The 26,979-nt window shown below is 58.5% G+C and overlaps 1 protein-coding gene and 1 long non-coding RNA gene across 5 annotated transcripts in view; one reads left to right on the forward strand and one right to left on the reverse strand.

The window, feature by feature from the left end:
• Window positions 1-26,979, forward strand: part of RBM19 (RNA binding motif protein 19) — a 122,862-nt gene that overhangs the window by 70,387 nt on the left and 25,496 nt on the right. For all 4 annotated transcript variants that reach the window (XM_032309783.1, XM_032309786.1, XM_032309784.1 and 1 more), the window contains exon 22: window positions 15,347-15,452. In XM_032309783.1, coding sequence (XP_032165674.1) covers window positions 15,347-15,452 — 106 coding nt within the window. The remainder of the gene's footprint in view (window positions 1-15,346; window positions 15,453-26,979) is intronic.
• Window positions 10,416-13,939, reverse strand: LOC116571655. Its single transcript, XR_004277939.1, has 3 exons — window positions 13,684-13,939; window positions 13,262-13,370; window positions 10,416-10,795 (listed from the first exon to the last, which is right to left on the reverse strand). It is a non-coding gene; the product is annotated as an uncharacterized LOC116571655 (long non-coding RNA).

Below are 26,979 nucleotides of genomic sequence, written 5' to 3' on the forward strand. Positions count from 1 at the left end.
GAGGACTTCGGTACAGATAGTGGAGCGGCAGGTGGTCCCGGGCGCGGGGAAAGCAGGAGGGGGAAGGCAGTTCACTGCTTCCGAGCCCCAGGACCTGATCCCACGGACACTCCTGAGCAGTGGACAGAGTGCTTTCCAGAACAGTCCCCCTGAGCTCCCCTGGCAGTGTGCTGGCCAAGGACGGCCCCCAAGGCCATGGCTGCCCTGCCCCCGGATTGGACAGCCTCCTGGAGGTCAGGGGGGGGGTGGGGTGCGCCCTGGCCAGGAAAGGGAAGCCCGGCTTACACAGCTCAGCTGCAGCCTGGGGAGGGGCGTGGGACACAAGGTCCAGCTCTTGGTGCCCACCCCCACAGGCCGCCAGCACAGCGGAGGTCCTATGTCTCACCCCAGAAATAGACCCCCCCCCCCGTTTTTTGCGTCGTTGTTTTTTTTAACCCTTTGGCACCCGGCTCTTTTTTTCTTTCTTTCCACTTAATCATATATCTTGGTGAGGATTTAGTTGGGCGGGGGGCCCTCTCCTAACTTCGCCCCCTGGATAGGTGGCCCCGGCTGCCTTCCTCCTATTTCTGAGTCCTCAGGGCTGTGAGGCGTTTGTGGGGTGAGATCGTGTGTGGGGACGGGCCGCGGGGAGGAGGCAGCGCCTGTTCCTTCCGGGCCCTGTGTCTTGTCCCTGCCCCGGCGGGGTGATGAGGCGGGTCGCCCCTGCCCCAGCCCCGCGGAGAGGAGCTGCTGTGGGAATGCCGGGGTCAGCCGGCTGCGATGGCCGGCTCCTGGGAAGGCACCCCTCACCAGTGCCCCTTAGGTGAATGAGGCAGCAGGACGGGGAGGCAGGGAGGCCTCACGGAGCTTTGTGTAGACCTCCCTGAAGACCAGTTGACTTCGGTTTTCTCACAGCTCTGCTTAAGTGCCTCGTGATCTAATAAGCCTGATTAAGGCAAACAGATGATTCAGGAGTGACGAGGTAGGGACCCTGGTTTTCAGGGGGACAGAATTGGGGGTGGCAATGCAGGGAGGAGGCCCAGAGCCGGGGGCAGGGGTGGCAGCGTGGGATTGGGGCCCGGGGAGGAGATGGGGCTGCAGGGGGGCCGTCAGACTTCTGTGATGAGCCTGTGGTGGTTAATTTCATGTGTCATCTTGACAGGGCCACCAGGTGCCCAGAGCACCTGGTGTGTCTGTGAGCCGAGTCACAGCGTTTGAATTCGTGGACTGAGTGGAGCAGGTGGCCCTCCCCAGCGTGGGCTGGTACCATCCAGTCCGCAGAGGGCCAACATAGAACCGAAAGGTGGAGGAAGGGTGAGCCCGCCTTCTTAAGCTGGGACATCTGTCACCTGCTTGGTAGCCCTGGTTCTCGGGCCTTCCGACCGGGGCTTACACCATAGGTCCCCTGGTTCTCGGGCCTTTGGCCTAGGACTTATGCTGTTGGGTCCCCTAGGTCTTAGGCCCTTGAATCTGGACTATACCAGCCTCCCTGGGCTTCCAGCTTGCAGACAGCAGTGCGTGGAGCTCCTTGGACTCCATAATCACATGGGCCCATCCCACGTAGTAAACGTCTTTCTACCTCCTGTATCTATGCTGCCACTTCTGTTCCTCTGGAGACCGGCCAGTGTGGTCAGAGAGTCCGTGTTTTTGGCTTTGTGGGCTGTATGGCCTCTGCCACAGATACACAGTTACGCTGCCGTGGCTCCAGAGCACTCCGAGGCAAGAAGTGAGCCGTGGGCATAGCTGGAAGCCACGGGCATAGCTAGGAGGCCAAATTCGCCCGTGGACCGTGGTTCGCCAATGCCTAAGTCACTTTTTCCTCATTGTCCTTTGAAACACAAAGAGCCATCCTAGCATTCAAGGACCTGAGAGAGCGGGCAGGGGACAGGCCTCACCCTCCTGAACCTTCTGGACACCTGGCAAAGGGCCGGACACATTGGAGGTCCCTCTCACCTGCACAGAGAAGCGAACCGGAGGGGCACCCTGAAGACCCATCTCCGCGAGCCCCCATCCCTGGGACTGCTGTTGAACTTCGGCTCCTTTCCTTGCCGCTGGCTCCCAGCCAGCTTGGTCTCTCCGCAAACACCTGTGTTTCCGTCCCCGTAGGAGTCAGGATAGACTCGGGGAGCTGCAGGCACAACCTCGCCCCAGAACGTCAGTAGCTGCGCACAACCACAGCTGGTGTGCACGTCGCGGGGGGGGCATGCCCACCCCAAGACTCCGGTCACAGTGGGCCTGCCGCCTCGGAAGAAGCTGCCGCCACACTTCCTCCTCATCCAAACGGACCGAGGAGGGGGAGGCACAGCCCACAAATGGCCCCTCTCCTGAGCGCTGCAAGGGATAAAGCACATGGGGTCTTTGTGCATCGCAGGAGACAGGATAACTTACCTCTCCCTCCTCCAAACTTTGCGAACGACACTCCTTCACCAGCTCCTGGGATGGACAGTGGTTGCTGCAGACGACGCCTCCTTCCCTCTGGCTGCTGGCGATTCTCCTTTCCCTGCACCTCTGCCTGCAGCTCCTCGGTCATCCCGCAGCCCCACTCCTAGCTGGCCCTGACAGGGGAGACCCTCCCCACCCCACACACCCCGATGCCCGGCCCACGTTCACACGCGGCTGGCTCACTGCCTCCCCTCTGCCTGCCGCGCCCGGAACCTGCCCTCTGGAGCCCGTGGTCTGCCCCCGGCTCTAGGCTGCCCCTGGCCTGGCTTAGACCACGTAGCTCTCGGCTTCTGGTGACCACCCGATTCGCAGCCTCCCCTTCCCCTTCTGTGACTAAACGGACACTTCTGCCTTGGTTTGTTTGGCGCCAAACAAATGGGCCTTCTCACAGGTCCATTTCCTCCTCTCCCTGCATCTCAAAACTGGCCAGCCACCGAGTCTGAGTTGTTTTATTGCTGTTTTCTTTCCCAGACTTTTAAAAACAATATTTGTCCCAGCCGGGGTGAGTCCTCTCCCCCGCCTCCACGCTGGCGGGCTCGGTGGCATGAATCACTGTCCTTGCTCCCTGTCTCCTGCCGTGCCCCTGGGACGGCCTCCAGCACCTTCCATCGATTGGCCGGGGCTGTGGATTTGCCTCTCTCCCCTTCGCAGAGCTGCCTTGCTGTCCTGCCCTGTGGCCATCGGCCTGGCTTTCTCGGAGGATCATATGTTGGGGTGACTCTGTTATCTGAGGCATACCCTTGTCCGAACCGCAGCGGACCCAGAAAGTGGTCATCTCCCAGCATGGACTTGTCCCACTAGAGCCTCCCGGGGAGACACAGTGACCACAGTCTCTGCCCCTTCCCAGCTCAGACGGATGCTTGGAACTCTCAGGGAGGCGACAGAGGGCGTCCATAGCAGGCTTTCTAATGCGCTGGGGGTCTGGAGTGTTCCTCCTAGAGGCAGGTATCAGAAGCCTCTAGAATGCCAAGCTCTTTAGGAGGCGCCCTGTGTATCATCATCTTCACAGCCTCTTTTGTGCGCCCTCCCTCATTGGCCTGATACAGTTTCCCAGTGACTGGCAGCCTGCAGCTAGGACCGGAGGACTTAGTTCGAGGGCAGAAGTGGGCTGCTCTGCCCGGAGGGGCATCATGTGGCAAAGCTGGAAGTCAGGGAGCTCCATAGACCAGGCCACCAGCTCTCTGACAGATGTCGCCTCGTTGTGTCACGTGTGCCCTGGGAGCGCTGCCGCCCTGTGGGGTTGCTTGAGCCCCTGAACGGAGAGCTGCTGGCGTGGTGTTGGCATGTGGTATGCGTCAGCACACGCTAGTCCACTCCCCACTCTCCGTGGTGACCAGAAACAAAAGCGAGGACTAGTGAGCACCATTCACAACTTGGTCCATCGGCAGCCACCGGTCAGTCTCTGCTGAATGCCTGCTGCGCCCCAGGCACTGTTGGACCCGTCCTGGGTGCTGGGCACTTGCTGGTCCAGCTGGCGAGACAGACACTCGTCCTCATAAACAGAACAACAATCGGCGGGCATCGAGGAACGGGAATGGGGCAGGTGGCCGCAGACACAGGGTCTGCAAGGCTGTCGGGCTGGATGGGAAGGTCCTCGAGGTGGCATTGCGCATCCTGGCCATCTTGCCCTCATGCCGTTTAGCAGGGCAGCAGCTGGCTTTACAGGGCCGTCTACTTGCTCCTCTGCCGAGTGGGTCCTGGGCAGGGGGTTGGACGCTCACTGCTAAGAGCAGACCACCAGCAATGAGCATTCCCTGGTAAGCGCCTTTGACCTCAGTCCTCTCTGGAAATGTTGACCACTCAGTGGAAGTCTTTCTAAAGTATGCAGTGCCCCCTCCTACCCATACACAGGGCGCCGTGCCCAGGCTGCCGTGCGGCTGCCAATTGGAGCCGTCCAGAGTGTTTGCTCTCTGTCCCGCAGCTGACATTCCTGGGCGGCTGTGCTGTGTTGTGTGTTGTGTTGTGGTTTAAATACCACGTTTTGGTTTGGGAGGGCTAATTTGGGCATTGGCAAAATAAGGCTCATGTGATGCCAGCCCCCCCTTTTTTGGTAAATATAGTTTTATTGGCACTCAGCCGTGCCCATTCGTCTGCATACCGTGTGGCTGCTTTCATGCTACAGGGTTGAGCCGTTGCAAAGCCAGAAATACCTACCGTGTGACCCTGTGCAGAGAAAGCGTGCCCACCCCTGGTCCGACCCACGGCTGGCAGTGATCACTTCTGGAGGCCTGTTAGGCACTGGCCACTATTAACCCCTTGGCCCTTCCCAGCTGCTCTGGGATGAGAAGTTAGCTAAACAAGTTTGTAAAGTAAAAGTAAATAGACTTTCGGTGTGCAGGGGGCAGGGTCAAGGGCTTTCCCCGAATCAACGGGCGGAAGCAGAGTGTGTGGGCATGGTGGCGTCGCTGTTGGTTGCAGGGATCAGGGGGCTCTTCTTTCTGGAGTCTCTCGATTCTGGGTGACCGACCGAGAACATCTGTGCGGGCTGCAGGAGCTGTGTGGCTTTATTCTGAACCCCTGGCTCCCTGAGTCTCTGTTCCGGGACCTGAAGTAGTGGCATCGGCCCCCCACCCCATGTGTGTTCCCAAGAGGGAGCTGAATGGTTTCCCTGAACCCCTGTGGGAGCTCCTGCCACCGTCCCACCACTTTCTGAAGCTGCTGTCAGGACATCACGGAGACTTGTGTGGATGTCGAGGTCGTGTGGATGGTGCTTCTCCAGGGGGGTCCGAGAGAAGGGGGCGGAGGCCATGAGTGGGGCATATGCCTTAGTGCACCCCCGCAGCCTTGATCAGGAAGTAGGAGGTGGGGGTCGGTTACTGAGGGCTGCTGTTTGGCACTTTTTACAGGGGGACTGTCCCTGGCAGTACTCTAACCCCCCAGTGACTATACATCCAACCCGCAGGTGCCCCCCTAAGATCCCTCCATGACCCAACCAGCTCGGCAGAAGTTCTCTGTACATTTGTAGGATCTTCTCTTCTTGTCCCTTCACATGCTCCTTCTTATGCTGTGACAGTTAGGAGCACCTAGAGCTGGCCCTTAGAGGGCTTAGAACAGTCCAAGACGCGAGTGGGAAAGCCGCGTCCGGGCTGATGGGAACCAGCCGGATGTGGTGGGGCTTCGGGATAGGAGGCTGTCCTCCTTAAGGTTCTGGGCACTGAAATGGACCCCAAAAATGCAGTTGCCAGGGCCCTTTCTGAGTATGGGGGAGACATGGCAGGAGCAGGGTGGACACTGAGGGCAGGCGGCAGGTGCAAAGAAGTTGAGTGGCCACTCTTAATTCAGCCTTCTCCGGAAGCCTGGCTGTGACCTGGCGGCAGGTGGCATGAGCGGGGTGTGAGCCATCGATAAGGGACGCCCCCTGCTCAGGCCCCCGGGGATCCTGCTGCCCGCTCTCTTTTGCACGGGAGGTCACCCTGGCTTGTCCTGCCTCACTCAGACCCCAGAGACCAACAGTGTAATCCCGCATCAGAGGCTTCTGAGTTCGGTGCTGACTCGGGGCCCAGGGGTTCATCCCTTAGTGGTCCCTGCCGGAGCAGCGGCAGTTTTGGGCAGAGGGGAAGGTGTGGAGGGCTCTTTGGGTTCCAGCATGGTCGGCGACTTCCAGAGTTTCTCCACCCACTTTGATATTTTCTGGGGTTACCGTGGAGATAGCACACTTGGCAGAGATAATAACACTGAGCAAGAGACAGGCAGATCCATTCTTTAACCAGATTTAAGCCAACAAGAAAGAGGCTGGGTTTTCTCTTTTTTTCCTTTTTAATTTTTTTTTCCTTCCTCCGCTCCAACATTTCCTGTACTGAGGATAATGACACCAAAGGGTGTTAAATTGGTTCTGAATGTCCACCTCTGGCTGGCCACATTCTTGTAACGATTTCATTAGCCTGAATTATCCACTTTATTTTCTTGTAATGGGATTAGCTGTACTTGAGGCAGCTGAAGACCAGAGGGGGAGAAAGTGGGGGAGCGCGTCCGCTGTGGATTTCATTAACTCACCCCGGCAGAGGCGTGGAACTGACCAGAATGTGCGCCCCAGGCCAGGGGTGGCGTCCTGATCCTCTCCTTCCAAAAGGAAGAAGGAACACAAACTGTTCCAGTGGGCTAGCTCGGCCCGAGGGAAAACGGGGGTGCCTGGGTCTGGCTGAGGGATGCCTCCCCGGGGATAGTTTCTTCCAATTATCTTTTAAAACTGGTGGGTCATGTGGGTAAGATGGAGAGCTGCTGCTTTTTTTTTTCCGGGCACCAAGAATCACAAGATCACATCTGGCTCTCTCAGCAATTGGCTGAGAACTCCTGGGGGTCCACTGGGAGGGGCCTGCCTGGCCCAGCCTGCTCTTTCTCAGCTTCAGCCTGAAACCCCATAAGGGCTTGGAAGCGGTCCCTCGCTTGGCACCAGCGCAGATCCTTTTAATGGTCGTGAGCACCCTTGTCTAGGGCTTCCATTTCTTCATTCCCCTTATACGCCAGGAATCCTCCGTCCAGCAGCCTCGTAGGGCGGGGCCGTCATTTCTCAGGTGAAGAGCTGAGCCTGGGGAAGGTAACATCACGTGTAGAGCTGGGATCGGGACCCATGTCTGACGCCACACTTCCATTCTTTCAGTGATGCTGGGACTTGGCCCCTCATGGGCAAAACTAGACCTCTGCAGCAGCTCCCCACTTTCAGAGCTCCGGGCGAGGTAGAAGCTTTGCTTCACTGTGTGCGCTCCAGCCTTCCATGATCATTGCCTGACCTTGCTTCTCCCAAATTGTATTCCACAGTTGTGTCCCGAGAGATGCTAATAGGTTTTCTTGTTTGGGGGTAGGAAGGTTCAATGGCCAGATGAATTTGAGAAGTACTCTGTCTTCTCCCTCACCCTTCCAGATCCACCTTCCATGTACCTAATACCTTAAAAGCACTGACAAGGTCTGCAGCAGAGAAGCTTGCTGAACTGTGTTTAACCAGCTAGCTCTCAAATTTACTTAATTCCAGAAGACTTGTTACACAAAATACTTCTTAACATCTTTCAGGACAAACTTGGAAACTACTGTTTTTAAAGAGTTGGTCACCTTTGATCTTAGAACTATTTTTATGACATCTTCTGCTTAAGGACAACACTTAGGTTCAGCAGACAGTATCCAGCCTTCAGTGGCTTCTCAAATCCTTCAGCCGTGCACGGATGGACCCCCGCTGGTTGAGAGCACAGGCCTTCCAGAGTGTGTCTGTTCTTTCCCAGCACGGAGTTCAACATCTGCACTCAGGAAATAGTTGCCCAAGAATGAAGGACCCGTGGTAGCTGAATGACGAGGCATATTCAAATTGTTTCCACGCCTCAAATCTGAGTCTGTGTCCTGGAGGATGGGGCTGGTGGGGGGAGCAATGATTCCTTGGGTGAATGTGTCGCCAGAAGTGGTCCATGCCTGGAGTAGATGCTGGAGAGCAAAGTGCACTGGGAAGACCCTCTCTTTCTCCCGGAACTTAGACCGCCCCCCCCCAACCGCCAGGGCCACATTATGTGAACCCAAGCCAGCAAGGGGCCGTTGGACTGCCGGCGGCCGGGAGAGGCCCAGTCCTGGCTAACAAGGAAGGGAGGAAATTTCATCACTTTGAAAGTAGAGCAGCCTCTCTGATCTCTGGAACCACAGCAGAACGGGAACTCAGGTGTGCAGGTGACGGACAGGCCCCCCGCAGGCTGTGTGTGTTGCACTTGGTGACACGGTGTCTAAAATGTTTCGACTTTGTTACCAGTATTTAGAAATTGCATTTCTCCAAAGTACCTGGACAGTAGGATGGTTTAGAAGAAAGAGAAGAGCTGACAGTTCTGGACCCAGGCATCCAGCTGGCCGTCCAGACTGGGGCTGAGTGGTCCCTGCCCCCTTCTGGTGGAGCGGGGATCCTGAACCTAGAGCGGGTTTCCACTCCCCTTGCGTGTGCCTGCGTGTCGCTCTCCTCCTTCAGTCCAGCCTGGAAACGACTCCACCGGGGTCACGCAGCTGGTGAAGGCAGAGTCAGGCCAGAAGCTTCCATTCCTCGGGGCCACATGCCCTCCTTGCCGGAGCTAGCTGCAAGAGAGAGTGTGGGCCCTGCCTGGAACACGGGCCCCGACTCTGACTCAGAGATACCATTTAACTGCTCGTCCCCAGGAGTCCTCATCTCGAAAACGAGAGGGTCACGCTTGCCTGGAAAGGAGCCATGAAAGGCTATTGAGAAAAGCTAAATGCTGTCCTCCGCGCTTCCTTTCTCACTTTCTTGGAAACCGGGCCATTTTTCAGCCTCCAAGAGGCCAGAGTGAAAGGGAGGATTGCTCTGATGGAGACGAGGTAACCTTTCCACATCCGGCTCTCACCGCGATGAGTGGTGAGTAATTGGAAAAGTTCCGTCTAAAAGCCACCCTTTAAAAAGAGAGCGAGCAAGAGAGAGAACAAAAGAGGAAGGAACTGCATGTCCAAATCGGTCTCCGTTAAACGTCTCTGAGAGCCAGTGCCCGACGAGGCTCCGGTCCACGGGGTACACACGCTCTCCAGCTTAGCCCTCTGGGGGAGGAGAGAGCGGCTACGGCAGGGCAGCCATGGCCAGGCTCCCTGCTCGCATCTGCACCTTGGCCGAGGCTGTCTAGAGGGAACCTCCAGAGATGTGTCTTCTCTGACCCAGCGGGGTTCGATTCTGAAGCTCACTGGCCCATTCCTAGACCCCCAGTAAATCCTAGAGCCAGTCCCATGTTTGCTTGCTGCAGTGATTGCGCTGTAATCGACAGGACGCATGTGGGTCCCTTGGAAGGAGTGGTTCCCCCGAGGGCCTCACACTCCTGTAATCACCTGTGGTACGTGAAGACGCTTCCTCAGGACAGAAGGACTGTGTGTTCTGCCCCCAGACGTGACCACGTGGCTCCAGTAGCCAGTGCTTGCTCAGTATAGGGACCTGGCCCTGGGCTAGGACACTGAAGGCCAAACGCATGGCAGAGTGAATGTGAGAGTGCGTGCAAGGCACAGGCCTGGACTCTACAGACACAACAGGGACTAAACTCAGCCGTCTTGGAGTGTTCGTTCTATTTCTAGAACAGAGAGGGGAAAGACAAGTAAACAGGTCATTTCCGACAGTGCTCAGATGTGACAGAGTGGCCTGTGAGGTAGGGAACAACATTGGATGGAGTGGCCTCTTTGGAAAGGGGGCGTTTGAGCTGAGATCAAATGACAGGAAGGAGTCGATGGTGGGCACATCGAGGTAAGGAGAGGTCCAGGTCATGAGAAGAGTGGGGTCAAAGGTTCTGAGGTAGGCATAATTTCAGCAGTTTTGGGTTTGGGACGCATTGCAGCAGTGGGAGGTTGGGGTGTTGGACCCTGCGCCCAAGCCTCTGTGTACTGCAGAAATCACTTATCGTAGACGATAAGGGAACAAGTTTGTGCCTCTCCAAGCCTCAGCTGGGGCCCTTATCCACATGGGGACTGTTAGGAAGGCCACAAGACGCGATACCAGGCAGAGCAGCTGCCCCCCTGCCACGTTCACTCCCCTAGTGGGAATCACTGGTGGGTCCGCACGTTCATGGGGAGACCCTTCTGTAGGATGGTGGGCACGGAGGGGAGAGATCGGGAGCCCTGAGCTGTGGCCCCTAGTCGGCTGAGATAAGAAGTTTGATTGCAGAGTCCTTTTGTGTCTGCAGGATGGGGGGGTACCCTGCCTGCCCATCAGGCGAGTGTCCCCTGAGAACAAGGTTGATGTCTAACCCACAGTCGCCTCCCTCCCGGCACCTGGTACACGGAATGTCGGGCCGGTTGTTGCTGCACAAGACATTGTAAAATGCTGCTTGTAAACACTGAATGATCAGAGGCACAAGGGCACAAGCCACCTGCTTGCCCCCCCCCCTCAGCTCATTGCCACTTGTGGGACCTTGGATAGGACGCTCCACCCCTTTGGTACATAAGGACTTGCTGAGTGACCTTGGAGAAATCCCATGACTTCTGAGACTCGTTCTCTGCACTGACAGAAAGGGAGTGGCGATGCCCACCTCCTTACGCCATTGGGAGATGGTGTCCAACAGATGCTTCATGTGGGGGGGGGGGGGGGGGGCCACAGCCCGGAAGTCCCAGGGGGACGGCTGGATATGCTGGTAAATCGGAAAATTGGTGCTGGTGGTGGGGGTGTATTTGAAAGCCTTGTTTTGCCAAGAGATTTAGCCCTTTTTTCTTACCTCCAGAATGAAGGGAAAGAAGCCTGGGGCTTATTCTTACCACAAACCACCCCTTTATCTTGTCGAGACCATGCTGTTGTGTGACTCTGGGTCCCTTGGGTGACAGCTGGTATTTTTTTTCCCCCCTCAGCAGTGCATTGAGCGCAGGTGGAAGAGAAGTCATGCCAACAAACTTCCCCACGTGACTCGGCACTTCTGCTGGGCTGCGGGTTCCTCTGGCAGATCCAAAGAGGAGAGTGTAATAAGGACTTAGGTCCTGGGAGCAGAGGGGCCGAGGCTCTTCAAGGTGTGCCCGACCCCCACTTGGTGTCAGCGTACAGGTCAGAGGGGCAGGCCAGCCTCACAGTCCGCTCATGAAGCCCCAGAACCCGGGCACCAGAGCAGCGGCACGACCACTTCAGACAAGGAGGGAGCGAGAGGAGGATCCATTCCTTCTCAGGAGCAGAGCCAAAAACCCCAGCCAGGGCTGGAGTCCGGTTGCGGGGTTCGCAGTGAGCACGGAGGGAGGAGACCCCCAAGTGCACCCATGGTGCACCTGCGCGCGCGCACACACACACACATATTGTGTCTGTGTTCAGGCCTGTAGTGCAGACCTGATTTGCATGCCCAGACCTGTTTACGAGGGCTGGGCATAATTGGCTCGCCTCGTTCCACACCTCGCACCCCCTCCTACCTCTCCCTCCCCTCGCTCCCTCCCACCCCTGCACATCTCGGAAGAAATTAGAAACGTGACAACAAACTCCAGTCATGGAAAGCCCACCGGTGTGCCGGCAGTCCTGCGCTGTGGGTGCGGCAGAGGGGGTGGGGCTGCGGCGTGGGGAAGTAATTGGTGAACCCAAGGTGAATGAAGTAATTGGAAAAGTGAGGTGTGAGTTTGTTATAAAGTGTGAGCGTGGTGGGGGAGGGAGGGAGGGCCACGTTTAAAAGCCCGGTATGTCCTCTTTATTCACAGCTTCTGATACAGTAATTGCTATTTTGTGGTTTCTATTATCTACACAGTGGGGAGCGCACGCGGCTCCTTCCCCAAGCGGCGGGGTCTGGGCTGGGTGGCGGGGGAGCTCCTGGGTGCCCCACGACTTCCCTCCCTCTCGGGTCCCTGGCGGCCCTGCCCGGCCTCCCCCAGGGGGCGGCCTCTGCTCCCCAGAGACGAGGGTACATGCAGAACTTCCTTCAAAAGCCACTCTTAAAAATGGCTCCGTGGACCTTCCTGTCAGATAAGAACCTTAGTAATGGCTGGTATTTATATATCGCTTATCTCCAAGGAGCTAAAGGTACTTCATCGATTTTCCCCCCCAACCTTTTTTTTTTTTTTTTTTGCTTTTTAATTCGCTTTCGATATCGCACCGAGATCATTAGTACCAGCCTTACATTATCCTGCACAGTCACACAAGCGGCCGGAGGCAGCCGCCTTCCCAGCATTGTTCTCGGGCCAGGGGAAGGGGCAGCCGGGAGAAAGCGCATGGCGGGGGGACAGGGCCTGGTCGCCTGGCCGCTCCAGCCTCTGGTTTCTCTCCCCTGGGGAATTCAGACAGTTACACCTGGAAACGGTGTGTTTAAAAAAAGGCCGAGCACCCCCCGCCCCTGGGCACCCGGCCATCGGTGGCTGGGGCCACGGCAGCAATCGTGGTGTCTCGAAGCCTCGCCCGTTCATTTCAGGGCTTCCCAGACATTGGGAAGCGCCTTCGAAGATCTGACCCTAATCTTGCAGCTGCCCCTCAAGGTCCGGCTCTCTCTCGCGCTGTTCTTAGAGGAGAGGAGGAAACCTGCTCATCGGGACCGTTTCCCAGGTCCCCTTGAAGAATAACGGGACTTCTGAAGCCATGTCCTGTGCCACGCAGACGGGGGCTGCGACCTGCCCGAGGCACCCCCCAGCTGCCCGGGACAGGAGCCCCGGAGCCGTGCGCTTGGTCCCTCGTGGCTGCAGGGCCTCTCTCTGCCATGGACCGCCCCCCGCAGAGCTCTGAGATGCCACGTCTCCGGGCCACGTGAGCACACCGCCTTCAGCCTCTGCTCATCAGCTTTTCTCTCTACCTTTTAATTATTTTCTTTGCCTTTCTCCGGACCCTGAGCTGCTTGCCATGCACGGAGCATCCGCAGCTCGTGGTGTGCTGCAGTGGGAAGAGTGCACCTCAGCCATCTCCCCCCCCCGCCCCCCGCTCTGTCACGTACACACTCACATCGGCTAACTCACCACAAATTTAGTTGAGGCTACAAGGAAATCTGAGCAGAGGCCATCGGGACCATCAAGGGACAGGACTGAAATCCCTGCGGGCAGAGACCGCGATTCACACATGGCGGGAGCGGAAGGAACTGGGACTCAGTCTCCCTCTCTTGCCGTGGGGTGTTGACTAAGTCACTAGAGCCCTTGGAGTCCTTGCAGGCCACTCCTAGCCACCCCGCTCTGCCTTTATGCCTCCAAAAGAGACCCCCAGTCCAGAAGGTGGCCAGACTGCATCCAGGTAACAGAAGGACCACGAACCACTTCAGGGGAAGGAAAGCTCTGGCTCATGTCCTCAGCCTGCCCCTTGCTAGCCAGAACCGCTGCTCCCTGAGCTCAGTCTCCCCATCCGTGAAATGGGGGTGGCAGGACTACTAAGGAACACGTGTGCTATTTGTACCTACCCTGTGGCCCATGCCACGTCCCCCTCAACACAGCCCTTGGGGTGTTGGTGGTAACATACCAGTGGTCGTGTCTACGACCCAGGGCTACCGTGGGCTTGTCTGTTGAGTCCAAAAATGCCACCAGGTGTCCCCTCCAGGCCAAGCAGCGGGCTCCTGGCTGCGGATCCCCTAAAGAGCAAGATAGATGTGGTTTCTGCGATTGCAGAACTGAGCACCCACCTCGGGGTGGTGGAGAGCGCATCGGCACCCACACCGCAGGGCCCTAGTGGAGAAACGTGGTGAGCCCTGACTGCAGGTGGGGTGGGGGGGGATCAGGCCAGGCCGGTGGGGGGGGGGGAGCTGTTGAGCATGGGCTGCTTGGAGTAAGCAGTGGTGAAGCCAAGGCTTGCAGGAGCCTGGGGCAGGGTCGTTGCACCCTTGTCCGCAGGGCCCCCTGCGTGGCCTGGACACGTGGGAGGTGCTGGCTGAGGCCTTCTCTTACCTGCTGAGTCTGAGTACTGTCATCGTCAGGTCCTCGTGGCCATCAGACGCAACATCCCTGCGGTCCCCACATCTCTGAAAAACTCGGAGCCATCGGACCGTTTACCTGAAGGAGACTATGTGGAAATTCCTCTGGCCGCTGCCCTCCCTGGCCGCGGCTCTCACGGAGGAAGAGGCAGTGCCTGTCATGGGACGCTTTGGCCTTTAGGTGGCAGAATAAAGCAGGCTTTGCAGGCTCGAGGACTCCGGCCCTCCCACCTCACCTTCTTGCTTGTCCCCACCTGCCCAGCCTCCGGGCCCCAGCCGCGCCCCCTCGCGCCCCCTCCTCCGAAGGAGCCAGAGCCTCAGCCAGGCCAGGAAGACTGACAGGGCTCCAAGGCCTACCCGCTCCGGCCCCTCCCCTCCTCAGGAGGCCAGCCTCCTCGCTAGCCTGGGGGGAGCTGCTGGGGGAGCTCGGAGAGACGTGCGGATTCATTTTGAGGAATCATAATGCCGCATTTACACACCATCCTGCCTTCGGAAATTGGGCTGGCAGATGCCTGGTCATGCTGGCGGGGCTCCGGGTTCGCGCCTCGGATTTAGCTTATATCATTTCACGAGAGCTTACGGCCTTTACTGTGTTTTTACCCAATCGGTCTTTGGCCCCGAAGCATCCTCGGCCGCTGAGCGTGTGCGCCGTGTGCCCAGCCACCCGCAAGTGTGCGCAGCTTTTCAAATAAAATAACACCTCTTCAGATCCCGTGCACATTAAATATTTATCCGCAGCAATTTGTGCATATATATTTGATAAATGGACATTGGGATAGGGTTGGGGTGGGGGGAGCGAGACAGGAGAGCCAGAGAGACCTGATCCTTTTGTCCGGGCATTTCTCGAACGTTGATCTGAGAGGAGAGGGCGGGGAGAGGGCAGAGGGTGGTCCAAGCTGTGTTTACCTGTATGATCCCTGCCGGGGGGAGCCAAGCCGTTTTCCCCTCCAGAGCTTTGCCTGACTTCAGATTCGCAGATCTCGAAACTATAGCCCACAGGGAGGGGACGTGGGGTTTAGAGGGAGTAGCTGTGTGTTGTTCTGGCACAGAGCACTGGAGAAACATCCCGGGGCCCGGGACCAGGAGCAGAGACTCGTCCTGCTCGCTCCACACAGGCTTGCCTTGTGCTCGGCTCGGCCGTGCGGGCGGATTCAGGTCAGGAGAGCCTGCTGACTTGGCGTCCGGATCCCAGGCTCGTGCACACAAGCAGCCCTGTGCCCTGGCCACGGGTGTGCAGGGCTGCACCACCCCCCAGCCCCCACCCCTGCCAGATAGCCCCACAGGCAAGGGGAGGCCAAGTGTGCCAGCCTGTCAGAGAGGAACCAAACATTCTCCGCCAGCATCTCCAACCCGATCATCCCTCCCTGCCCAGCGTGATGGCCGGGATCTGAAAGGGGAGAGAAGGACAGTCATAGCCCCGAGCACGTGCTGGCCAGTGGGGAGGCAACCCTGTTGTATGGTGCGTGCACGTGCATGTGTGTGGGGGTGTGTGTGTGTACACACGCGCATATGCCCCCTCAAGTACTTCTAACCAGAAAGGAATCATGTGTGAGAGTGGGTCCTACCCTGCCACGCATACCCCAGCCCCTTTGCAGGCCTCCATTCTTAAGCTGCTGCATTTTGCCTTTTGTTTCTAGCACCTTCGGGGAGCTGAAGACCGTCCGCTTGCCAAAGAAGATGACCGGGACGGGCACACACAGGGGGTTCGGCTTCGTGGACTTCCTCACGAAGCAGGATGCAAAGGTGAGACGGAGCCCTCCCTGGCCCACCCCCACTTCAGTTCTGAGCCCTTAGTAGGAGAAGCAGCTAAACCTCTTAACGGATGAGGGCTTGTCACGGCCCCGTGTGGTTCTCCTGCTTGTTCCCTGACCCTGCTAATTTGTGCAACTCTCTCGGGAAAAAAGGCCCTGGGTTTTGTGCTTGGAGGAAGGGTTAGTTCTGTGTCTCCTGCCCTCCGTCCCTCCCCAACGTGACATCCTCAGGAATCTGGGGATACAAAGTAGGGAGGCCAATGGGTTTCCCGGGCCTCCCCAGCTCAGACAGAGCTCCCTGGTCATGAGCGCCTGGAGGCAGATAGCATGGGAGAGGCCGTGCAACGTGGCAGGGGCTGGGGGCCAGCACTTGGGAATGTAGACATGTCTGCAGGGACCCACATGTGTTAACCCTCAGCTTCCCGCTTGTGGCCAGGCCTGTCGGTTGTGCCGGTTATAGGTGAGGCCATCCCAGGCATGTGTATAAGCACGGGTACAGAATTTTCCAGGCTCCTTGGAGACAGAATCTTTCGCTTTGGAAGCATAGTGGCCTATCAGATTGGGGCACGGAGAAGCATGGGGCTGGGTTGGAGAGTGGGGGTCACTCTTGTGGGTACGGGGCCCAGCCCAGCAGCAGATGTGGGATGTGGGAGCAGAGGCGGTGTGGTCAGGGGTTCAGCTGTGTCTGGGAGCTCCCTCAAGAGCCTGTGCCTTTCCCCTCTACTGGCCGCCTCTTTCCTCAAGGGTACAGTGAAGTGACAGGCGGGATCCCCTCCTCATCTCACGAGGTGTCCTTCGGGAAAGCAGGGGTGTTGGTTAGAATCACCCGTTGGCCTTTAGCGAGCTGCCGTCACCAGAAGCCCAGTGGGTGGAGCCAAAGGTGACATCTCAGGGACGCAGCTGCAGCCTTTGTGGGCCCTGGGAACGCGCACAGGCACAGAGGGCACTCCTGGGACCTCGGGGAGCCTTGCCAGCCACCTTTGTCTCGGCGTCTTGAACTCAAGTGCCTGTTTTGTTGACACGTGGCCGCATTTGTCCGGACATCTGCTCCCCTTTCTTCTCAGCTGGCAGCCTTTCCCTTGCCTCCTGTCCGTGGCAGCAGGGGCAGCACCCCCGTGCGCAACAGGCCCTGCCTGGCCTCAGTTCCCGTCAGCAGGGACCCGCGTTGGGGGACCCGTGTTGGCTCGGAGGGCAGTCGCAGAGGGCAGCCATCCAGAGCGCTTTCCCATCGGCGGCTTGGCCTTCCGAGCCTGCCCCACACTCCAGGTCCCCGCCTCGCAGGGCACAGGCGGACGGCATGCGTGAAACCCTGGCATGCTGTGCGGGAGCCCAGAGGGTCGTTGCCTCTCTGTGTGACCTCCAGACCTGCTGCCTTGAGGGCCGCTGTGCCTACATCCCAGCCAGAGGGGAGGGAAGCCCAGGGCGGTGTTTTCTCCCTGGCCTTCCATCGAGCTCGAGGCTTCTGAGGGGCTGGACAGTGAGGGTGCCGAGCTGTTTTTGTCGCCTGTCTGGTATCGGGGGTTCTGCGTGAGATCGTGAGCGGTGGAGAAGAGGAGGGGGGTATCTACTCCCGCCTCCAAGAGCTGCATCTTCCGAGGGGGCTCATTACAGACTCGGAAGCCGGCCTGCCTGAGTTGGAATCCCAGTCCCGCCACTCCCTGTCGTGTGACCTGGGGCATGTGCCTTATGTTCTGTGGGCCTCGGTTTCCCTCCTTATGAGACGGTGATAGGGTTTTCCTCATCGAGTTGTCGTGAGGTTTGGATGGCGCTGGCCCTGGGAGCTCCGTCTGTTAGCTGCAACCATGAGGAGGGTGGTGTCAAGGGCGCTGATCTAAGAAGGAGGGGGGATGGGACAGAGCGGGGAGAAGAGGTGTCCGAGCCCCGTAGCTGGAAGGCAGTCGTCTTCCACACAGCGACCTCCTCCGGGGCAGAGGCTGCTGTCAGAACGGACGCGGCTCTTGGGGCTGGAGGGTCAGACGGGGCATGGGCTCCTGGCCTCCCATTCCGTGTGCCACATCGCCGGGCTGGGGTCAGGGCAGCTGTGTCCTCCGGGATCCCTGGGACAGAAGGGGCCCCTCAGGTAGATGGGGCAGGGCGAGTGCCCGGCTGGGCAGCTCTTGTCACCAGAGCCGGGCTGCAAAAGCTATTTCCCAAGGCCCGCCAGCGCAGCCCTGGGGATCCGCACAAGTGGCTCCCCCCCCACCCCCACCCCTTCCCCGCCTCCCATTCTGGGCTCCGGGAGGAGAAAGGGCAGCTGAGGACAGGGAGGACTCGACCCACAGCCCCTCTGGGATTGGGTCCTCCCGCCCCTTGGCTCTGACAGGCGGCCAGCCAGGCTCTGGGGCCACCTGTGGCCCTCGCATCCCCCCGCAGCAGCTCTGCCCTACGGCTGCCACCCTACGAGCTGGCCCTCCCCGAGGTGTGAACCCACCGGGAGTGAGCGTGTCTTCCCTGCGGATAGCCTTTTGCTCTTTTTGCCTCCTGGGGAAGCTGCTTCTCCCTCTCCTTCTCCGTGTCTGTCTGAAGAACTTTATTGTTTTCCGAGGGGCACATTTAGCGTCTGCCGCTGACCCAGAGAGGTGTGCGTGCTGCACGCTGGTGAATAGAATTCCGACCATGGTGCAGGTCGAGCCAACGCGAGGGTGGGCGTGAGGCTGAAGAGGGAGCACGAGGCCATAAGGAGACCTGAACTGAGCACCCCAAGATCTCGGTCTACTTCTGCAGAAGGAATTTGTGGGAATGCTAAGGGAACCTGCCTCCCTGATCTCAGTTCCCCCAGTGGGCTTCTCCCCTGTGGCTTTCCTCCTTCGGAAGCGCTTGAGGAAGGAGACCTCCTTTAGAAGCCTTTCCAGGGCTCCACTGATCCCTGACCCACACGAATCCCTCCTGTGGGCTCACTCCTGTTGCCTGGCTGGACGCCCTTCTGAAGATGGAGGTCGTCACTCTTGGCATCAGCAACCCTTGAACCCGGCATTGGAGCCTCCCCCTGGCGGCTTGGGCGGTGCTCAGATCAGAGCTGGGCGGGGGGAGGCAGGATGGGTCACGAACAGTGGATTGCACAGTGAGGAGTCTGGAAAGCAACCGAGGAACTGATGGTTTCTGGGTGGGGCTGGGGTCCGAATCCAGCTGAGTCAGCTCCCAGTCCAGTGCTCCTTCCCCAGCATCAACCAGCCCATTCACCAACCGGCAGAGGAGAGAATTAGGCCTGGTCGGTCCCTAGAGGCACCCCCTCAGCACCACTGTCTGCTGGAGCCCCAACATGCCCCCGTCTGTGCCGCCCCTGTGCCCGGCACTGAGTCCTCTAACCTTTCTGCATGACACCGTGTCCCGCCCCCCGCATGTGATCAGGAACTGTGTCATCCGTCAGGCTCCTCTGGGTCAAGCACATACCCCCAAACTGGAAAGAATCCTAGCACGAGGCTCCCCAGAGGCTGTGGTGGCAGAGCTCGGGGTAACCAGGCAACTGATGACAATAGCCAGAGGCTCCCGTGGCCAACCGTGCCGGCTTTGTATGTGACATGCACACATGTGTTGTACACCACACCGCATCGTCTTGCCCCAGCCTGCAGCAGCCCCGGGAACAGGGTGGGAAGTTCGCATCACTCCTTCTGCACGGCCACCGAGCTCCATCTGTGTAGCTGCTGCAGAGCTCCGTGGACTGATCCCCGTGAACCGAATTCCATGGATCGATCCTTGTGAACCAACCAGAAGCCCAGGCTGTGGGGGGCCTGGCTTCCAGCCAGGCTCCGGGGCCGAGGTGCTACGCAGGAGACCCATCCCCCTTATCGCAAGGTCAGCGACCTGGCACATTGTCCCATCCTAGGACCCTTGTCGGCCCTCGGTATCCGGGGCAGTAACGTCAGTCCTTCTGGAAGTGCCCCTGTTCCCTGAAACTCCAGGGTGGTGAGCTGATGTTTCTCGAAGTTCCCCCTCAAGGTGGAGGGGAGTGGGAGGGACGGAAGCTGACGAAGGAAGACTGAAGTCAAGGACTCGCCCCGCTCCAAATGGTCTTCCCTGGGTGGCCTGAGTCTGTCTCACATGCATGCTCTCTCCCTGTCTCGGGAGCCACCCTGAGGTTTCCAGAAGGGTAACGTCTTGGCATTGATCTAAACCGTCAACTTCTCAAAGCCTGTCTTTGGCAGGGGGTGCTAGCCATTCCCATTTGTCACTCTCCATCCTGCTAGGACTCCAGGAAGTTGGCGGTGGGTGGCATTTGACACCTGAGGACACTGGGGCTCAAAGAGGGTCAAGTCACTGGCCCCGGGATCATGCAGCCGGGACGGGGCAGAGCCGGCCCGCGGGCTGACCAGATGCCGAAGCCCATGCATCCAGGGCCCACCTTCCGTGTTCATCTCACTTACGCTGAGTGCCAGCCCCTCTTCTCTCCAGTGCCCAGCAGAGAGGACTTGCCCGTTAGAGACGTTCCGGTGGGGCTGGGGGGCAGAGCATCTCTTGGGAGCATCACCCAGGCTGAAGTGAGCCTCCCACCCCCAGAGAAGGGGCGAGCACCCCAATATCAGCCCCACCAGCGTGCATGCCAGCTTCCGGTCCCCCGAGCCCGACAGCAGCCTGGCCTCGGAGAGGGCCCCCGGTAGCCACTGGGGTTCTCTTCCGCAGCAGCCCCCTCCTCTGTCTTTGCCCGGAGCAGGCTGGTCCCGGGGGCGAAAAGGATGGGAAGAGCAGACTCGCAGCCCAGAAACCAGAATATTAATTTTTTTCCCATGCATGCGCCTTTAATTTTTCCCTTCCCGAGCCCGCCGCGCCTTTGTACTTTTGCAGTTGCAGCTGTTTTTATTTGCCGCCGCTGCTGTTGTTTTAAAAGGTCTATTTTCACATGGAATGTTATCCAATTAGCAGAGCAATGTGTTGGCTTAAATAAACACTTGGGGGGAGCCGGCAGTAGGGAGACGTGATGGCGGCTGGTGTTGGCAGGCAGAGCTGTTCTCACCGTGGTAAACAACCAAGGCTTTAATTGTGGGGGCGCTCCAGTTAATGTGTCCCTCCCCACGTCTCGCTTCGGCACCGTGCCGGGGAAGGGGGGTGGGGGGGACGTGGACCCGTGCCCCCTCTCCCCGCCCCAGGGTTGGGCTGCTGCTGAGGGTTTTGTCAGTGACCCCCATCGGGCCCGGCCGCACTCACGCTGTCAACTTGCAGACTCTGCCGAAACCAGCCCATTGCTGGGGAGGGCGGACCGTGAGGGAGCCGGACAGGGCTCCTCCGAGCGGGAATGCCCGGCTCAGTGCCGGGTGCCCAGTGCGGCCCGCGCAGGGCTGAGCCGTCTCGCCTGCCCTATAAACGATGATCGCCGTCAGATTATCCGCGGTGTGCGCTCTGCACACGTTTGCTTAATTGAGTGGAAGAAGGGAGTAGAGCACAGTCTCCGTGGGGCCTGTGGGAGTGCAGCAGGGTCCTAAGGGGCCATTGCCCCGTGGAAAGGAGGAGGCCGTGGACGCAGACGAGGGGCTTCATATCCCCGAACCCCAGGTTACTCGTCCATCCGCACATCGGAATTCATACTACCTCCCCGAGGCAGCCGTGAAGGTGAAGGGCCAGGCCTGGACCTTGGCACATGGCACCGCAGAAAGGGCAGCAGCAGGGGTCAGAAAGGGCCAGGCCCCCAGGGTCAAGGCTGCTGCCTGGCTCTCAGATGCTCTTCGTCCCCAGACAGGTTAACAGCAAGCCAACTCAGGAATCGGGGTTGATCCCCATTTTCCTGTTCAGGTAGGTCCACGAATCCCGAGCCTTGCATTTCAAAGCAGGAAGTCAGGCTCAGCCAACGTATTTAGCATTTACAGGCTGAGAAGTCAGGGTCGGGACAAGCCCCTCTCAGCTTAGCAGGGGGGCACCCCTCATTCATCTCCAGAGGATAAGCAGTGCTGTGAGCTACCCCTCTGCTCCTGCCCGTCCCTCCCTCCAGGCCTCTGCCCCTGGGTGAAGGTCAGTTTCCAGAGTCTTTCTCTCACATCAGGCAGTCAGTCCCTGTAAGCCGGGAAAACCGACCCACCTTTCAGAGCTGGGCGACTCTCTCCCTTCCAGAGGCACCACTCATAACTTTTGAAAAGCTCTACTACCAACGGCAAAACGGGATCAGGACTCAGACCCTCACCGTGTGCTGGGCACTGGGGGAAACGAATCATCGTGGTCTTATTGATTCTTCGGCAGCTGCGGGAGGTCAGGGTGCCCCCACTTCACAGTGAGAAAGGGGAAACCCAGAGAGGTGCCCCATCCGTCACAAAGCCGGAAGGCATCCGGGTCACGTCACAGGCCCCTCCTTGGAGCCGAAGGCCATTAGCCAGCCATGCCGCCTCTTTGCCTGGTCGCTTCTGACCACCGGTGACCTGGCATTGGTTCCTTTATCTCTCCAGCAGTTAGAGGGGGTGCCTCACCTTTGTGTCCCCCACTGGCGTGTTAGCTCACGGTGGGTCCTCCAGGGATGTCGAGTTGAACTGGATGGAATTGTGTGGATGAACGCAGGACAGGGAACAGAACCAAGGCCCCGGCTATCTCTCTGAGAAACTTGTCCTCAGGTCCCCGGGTTCCCCACTTGCGAAGGTCCAGGGTGCCAAATGGGGCCCCCCAGTCCCGTGCCAAGAGCCGCGCTCATTCCAGATATCAGCTCCCGCGTGCTGGCAGGACGCGCTCAGAGCTTGCTTTCGGGATTGTGAGCGCCGAAAGTCAGGGATGGAAAGGTTCTGCCCCTCAGAGCTCGGGGGCTGCCCAGAGAGACACAGAGCGTACGTACAGAGTGTACAGGACCTCCTCCCAGAAGCATAGGCCCCATGTTTTTGAGCCACCTCCGCAAAGAGAAGGAGCCAAGCCCCCAGCAGTGCCAGCCAGGGCCCGGTGCTCCCGTTCCTGTCACTCGGTCCCATGCTCCCAGGCACACGTGGTCATTCTTGGCCGTCTTAGGTCACACTTGCTCCAGGCACTGGGGGCGCAGATGGCCGGGCGCAGGTTGCCGTTGTTTGTGCTCAGGTGGATCTGACGTCTGCAGAGAGAGGCAGCCCGTCCACTCTGCAAGGGACAGAGCAGAAGGGGCTGAGAAGGGCCTGGGCTTGTAAAGACAAGAGTCCTGTCCTCGGGCACGGGCTGGGAGCCACACACCCATGGGACAGGAGTCCTGCCAAGGGCACCGAGTGGACTTCTTTTGTTGGGAGGAAGAGGTCTATCTCCAGGGAGAGCTGCAGAAAGGTCAGCCCAGTGCTGCGCTGGCAGCCTTCCAGAGCCCTCCGTGTTCCGGGAAGATGGCTGCCAGGCCTGGTCACAGTCTAGCCGATGGCTGTCATTCCCCTTCTACGTTAGCAGGTTTTCTCAAAGTGGGCAGGGGAGGGAGGTGTTGCAGAAGAGACAGCTGGAGGCTAGGACTCTCGGTGCCCACAGTTAGTGGCTTAGGTCAGAGGAGATGAATGGGGTGTGATTCTGGGACAGCCGAGCCAGGGGACCGGACGGTAGCTAGCCTGCGCTCCAGCCAGACCTGCTCTAGCTGGTGGAGTACGCCTCGATTCTGAGTGGGGCCAGGCCTTGAGATGAGGTGAGAAGTCCATCTGCCCCCGGTCAAGGCAGAGGGACTTGGAGCCGCCAGCTGGGTCAGCAAACAGCCTCCTCCATGATGGTCCGAGAGGGATTTATGAAGGAGTAGGTAGGGCACGGGGACTTTCCAGGGACGCTGATGCCCCCAGGGGCCAGTGACAGTGCTGGGGAGGGACCCCAACGTGAGCTGTGGTCCTGGAGGGAGGGAGTAGGAAGAGAATGTCCCCACCCCCTCCCGCCTCCCTCCAGGACTACTGGCATCTCCCAGTTGCTCACCCAAAACAGAAACCAGAAAGCCAGAGCCTAGTTATACAGCCCGTGGGAGTCGGCTGCAAAAGGCCAGAGAATGTTCCAGAAAGAAGCAGGAATAGCCATCACTGGCCTGTCGGATGATGACGGGAAGTGGCTCCAGAGAGCAGGGGCTCCCCTTTTCTGTGGTGTTATCCTCCTGGCCAGTCGGATGCACCTTTCAAGTTCCCCTCTAGATCTTCAGGCTTCTGCAGTGACCCGAGTGGTGGTCTGGTGGTGTACCGACTCCTGGTGGCCTGGGCACCTATATCTGTCCCCCGAGGTCCCCAAGTCATACCTATTAGGAACAAATCTTTTTCCCCCTCTCCATTGCCAGACACAAGACCCTATAGGCACCAAGTCACGTCCCAGTTGGAAGGCAGAGTGCGCCACACATACAGACAGCCAAAGACATGAGTTTCTTGTTCCTGTCTTCCATGGTGGGTATCGTAGGAGTATGGAGGGACCACAGCAGGCTACTTAAGTCAGCCCTCCGTCTCTGGCCAGGACCAAAGCAAGTGTCCCTTCCAGTCTGCAGACCCTTGGTGGAAGAGCCCCACGGTCGGCTCTGTGAATACAGTAGCCCCCTCCTACCCCTTTACCTATGGTGTATTACCTGCGGTCAGCCGCGGTCCAAAAGCAGATGACCCTCGTCCAGGGACGGCCAGCGTAGCCGCCCGACACCCACATTGTGCACCTCGCTCATGCCCTCTCGTCTCACAGGCACATTAACCTCCCACACCCCACAAAGAAGGGGGAGTTAGGACAGTAGGAGATTTTGAGCAAGACCACGTTCAGGTACTTTTATTAAAGTTTATTGTTACGGCTGTTCACTACTGTTGTAACTGTAGCTCTCTAATTGCAGTGTTATTAAATCTCTTACCGTGGTTAATTTATAAATGAAATTTTGCCACTGGTACACCTGTATAGGAAAAATATGTATGTGTGGGTTCCATACCACCTATGGCTTTGGGCGTCCCCTGGGGTCCTGGAGTGTATCCCCCCAGATAAGGGGGAGCTGCCTTGTTCCCTGGGCACTACTAGAGGCAGCAAGGAGAGAGGTCTTCCTTCCGAGGTTCAAGGCTGAGCTTAGGAGGCTGGCCTGCAAGCAGATGTTCATGGGGCGGGTGCGGGCTGGAGGCCGCACAGGCAGGACACAGGGAGGGCACCCGGCTGTCGTCTGTGAAGAGAGCAGTTTGTGCCCTGGGCCCACCAGCAGGTCAGCTGTGACAAGGGAGCTCTTCTGAGGCCAGACCGGAGCAGGTCACAAAGGCCCGAGGATGGCACGCACAGGGTCTGAAAGGGGAAGGAAGAAGCACGTGTAGGGACCTTGGCCGGCGCCTGTTTTCCTGTCCCTGGAATGGGAGAATAAAGCCTGTTCTCGTGAATAGGTTGGGAGCCTAGGCTTAGAGTTGCAACCCTGGAGGTCCATCATCTGCTTCCCTTTCATTCCAAGGGAAGAAAACAGGCAGCAGCAGCAGGGTTTGAGGAGAAGCACCAGGCCAGGAATGTCTAACTCCCCGCTTTTTCTGAGACACCCTCATTGCACCAAGTCCTGGGCACCCCCAGATGAATGACGCCCCGAGAGCTGATTTGTCAGAGGGGGCCTGTGCCGCAGCTGCGGCTCAGAGCTCTCAGGAGGAAGATGACCTGCGTCTCAGCAGGCCCAGAGGCTGGGGGGAAGCTACCGGCAGGCCCCAGGCCAGAGAGGCCAGGGCTGCATGTTCCCCTTGGCAGTGCCTAGAACCTTCCGTGCCTTCCGCACTAGCCTGAAGGCCTCTTGAGGGGGGGCTATGTCCTTCTCCTCACCCACCCCCCTGCCCTCTAGGACCCCCCAGATATATAACAAGCTCCCCTCAGGCCCCTTTAGTGAACTAAGACAACTCTGGATTGTCCAAGGCCACTTTTAGCTTCGAGTCCCTGTACCCGCTGCCTGCGACAGTTTGAGGCCACTACGTTGAACTTGCAAGGCAGCGGGCACTCAGGAAAGCGGCTTAGTCTCCTGTGAACCGGAGGGGACTGGGATGAGGGAGGCTAGTCCTGCTATTTTTGGAGAACTGCGTGCTGGGCTCCAGTGCCAAATCACAAGAGCTTGTGTCCCACCAAATATTGTTCCGGTTTTTCGGTGGCGTAGGGGAGCAGAGGGCATCCATAATAATAACCCCAGCCAAGGATGCTGTTAGACTTCACAGTCCACGGGCTCCTCCTCACCACTCTTTGCTGCCGCCACTCAAGGAACCGGTCCCAGAGAGGTTAAGCAGCCCACTCGAGCTCACACAGCTTGCACATGGTGCAGTGGGGATTTGAACCAGAGGCCCCCAGCCTTAATGACTGTGCCACCTCACCTCTGGAGGTGAAAAGCCCTTCCAAAGCGGAGGTGAGAATTGGGAAGGGTTGCCATCAGAGGCCAGGAGAGGGAGTTTTTCAGCAACTGCGGCAGTGAACGGACCCCTCCCAGGCTCCATGGGCGCACAGCAGTGGAGAACGGGGTCGGAAGGAAACGCCAGTCTGAAGGCTGCACGCAGAGAGGGGCCGGGACCGGGGTGTCATGCCTGAGGCCCCCTCCCTCCCTTCTCTCTGCAGCCCAGCTCCCACCAGCTGGAGCCTCGTGCCCACCCCCACCCCCCCGCCCACCCGCCTGCGTCCCCGGGACTGCAGCTCCTCAGGGAGCCGGACGCGGGGACGGAATACCCACCACGCCAGACTCCCGACTGACTTCTCTCCCCCAGCTCAAAACCCCAGCTCCCCCAGTCAGGCTGTCTCTCTGCAGTGCCAGCTGAGAACGCGTGTGTTTTAAAGCTCGGAATGGGCCATTTCGGCTCGGAGTCCAGATGCAGTTTTATGTCCGCGTGGAAAAAATGCAGAGGCTCTGCTGGCAGTCAGAAAGAGTTTTTTAAATTAAAGTAAAACAAAAAGGAGGGGGAGGAAGGGAGAAAAAGTTTCCTGCACCTGGCCCTTCTCAGAAAAGCGCAACAAGAACAGAGCATTTCTGTACTCGGACTGCATGTCTTATTTTTAAAAAAGTGCATGTCCCGCCAGTCCTCATCAGTGCTTTTCAGAGTTGATTGTTATGGAATATCCACTGCAGGTGACCCCCCCCCACCAGGGCACATTGTGTGTTCATCCCACGATTAGCCCCATTTTACAGGTGAGGAGACCGAGGCTCCCAGTAGGGCACCTGACTTACCCAGGGTCACCTCAACTGCTGTAATGAAGTACCACAGCCTGGGTGGCTGAAACCAACAGAAATTGACGTCTCCCCATTCTCAAGGCTGGGAGTCCCTGATCAAGGGGGCAGGAGTTGTTGGGTTCCTTTCAAAGGAAGTCTGTTCCCCTCCTCTCGCCCAGCATCTGGTGGCAGCAGCATTCCTCAGCCCCCTGTTTGCACGGGGCACCGCCCACGTCTGTCTGCACGCGGATGTCTCTTACGAGGCCACAGTCATACTGGGTTAGGGGGCCCGCCTTCTCCAGGATGCCCTCGCCTTTATTTGACTACACCTGCAAGGACCTGTTTCCAAATAGGGTCAGAACCCAAGGTCCCAGGGGTGTGGATGCCAACATCCATTCTTGAGGGGAGCCCGGTCCAGCCCGTAACAGTCACGCTGAAGGTGAGGGCCAGAGGCGGCTCCGTTCCAGAGTGGAGCTCTCCTGGTCACACGCCACCTCCTCGCAGCATGGAGGAAGCAAGAGGGATGCGTCCT

The sequence above is a fragment of the Mustela erminea genome, chromosome 13 (genome assembly GCF_009829155.1).
Source record: "Mustela erminea isolate mMusErm1 chromosome 13, mMusErm1.Pri, whole genome shotgun sequence".
NCBI classification, from domain to species: domain Eukaryota; kingdom Metazoa; phylum Chordata; class Mammalia; order Carnivora; family Mustelidae; genus Mustela; species Mustela erminea.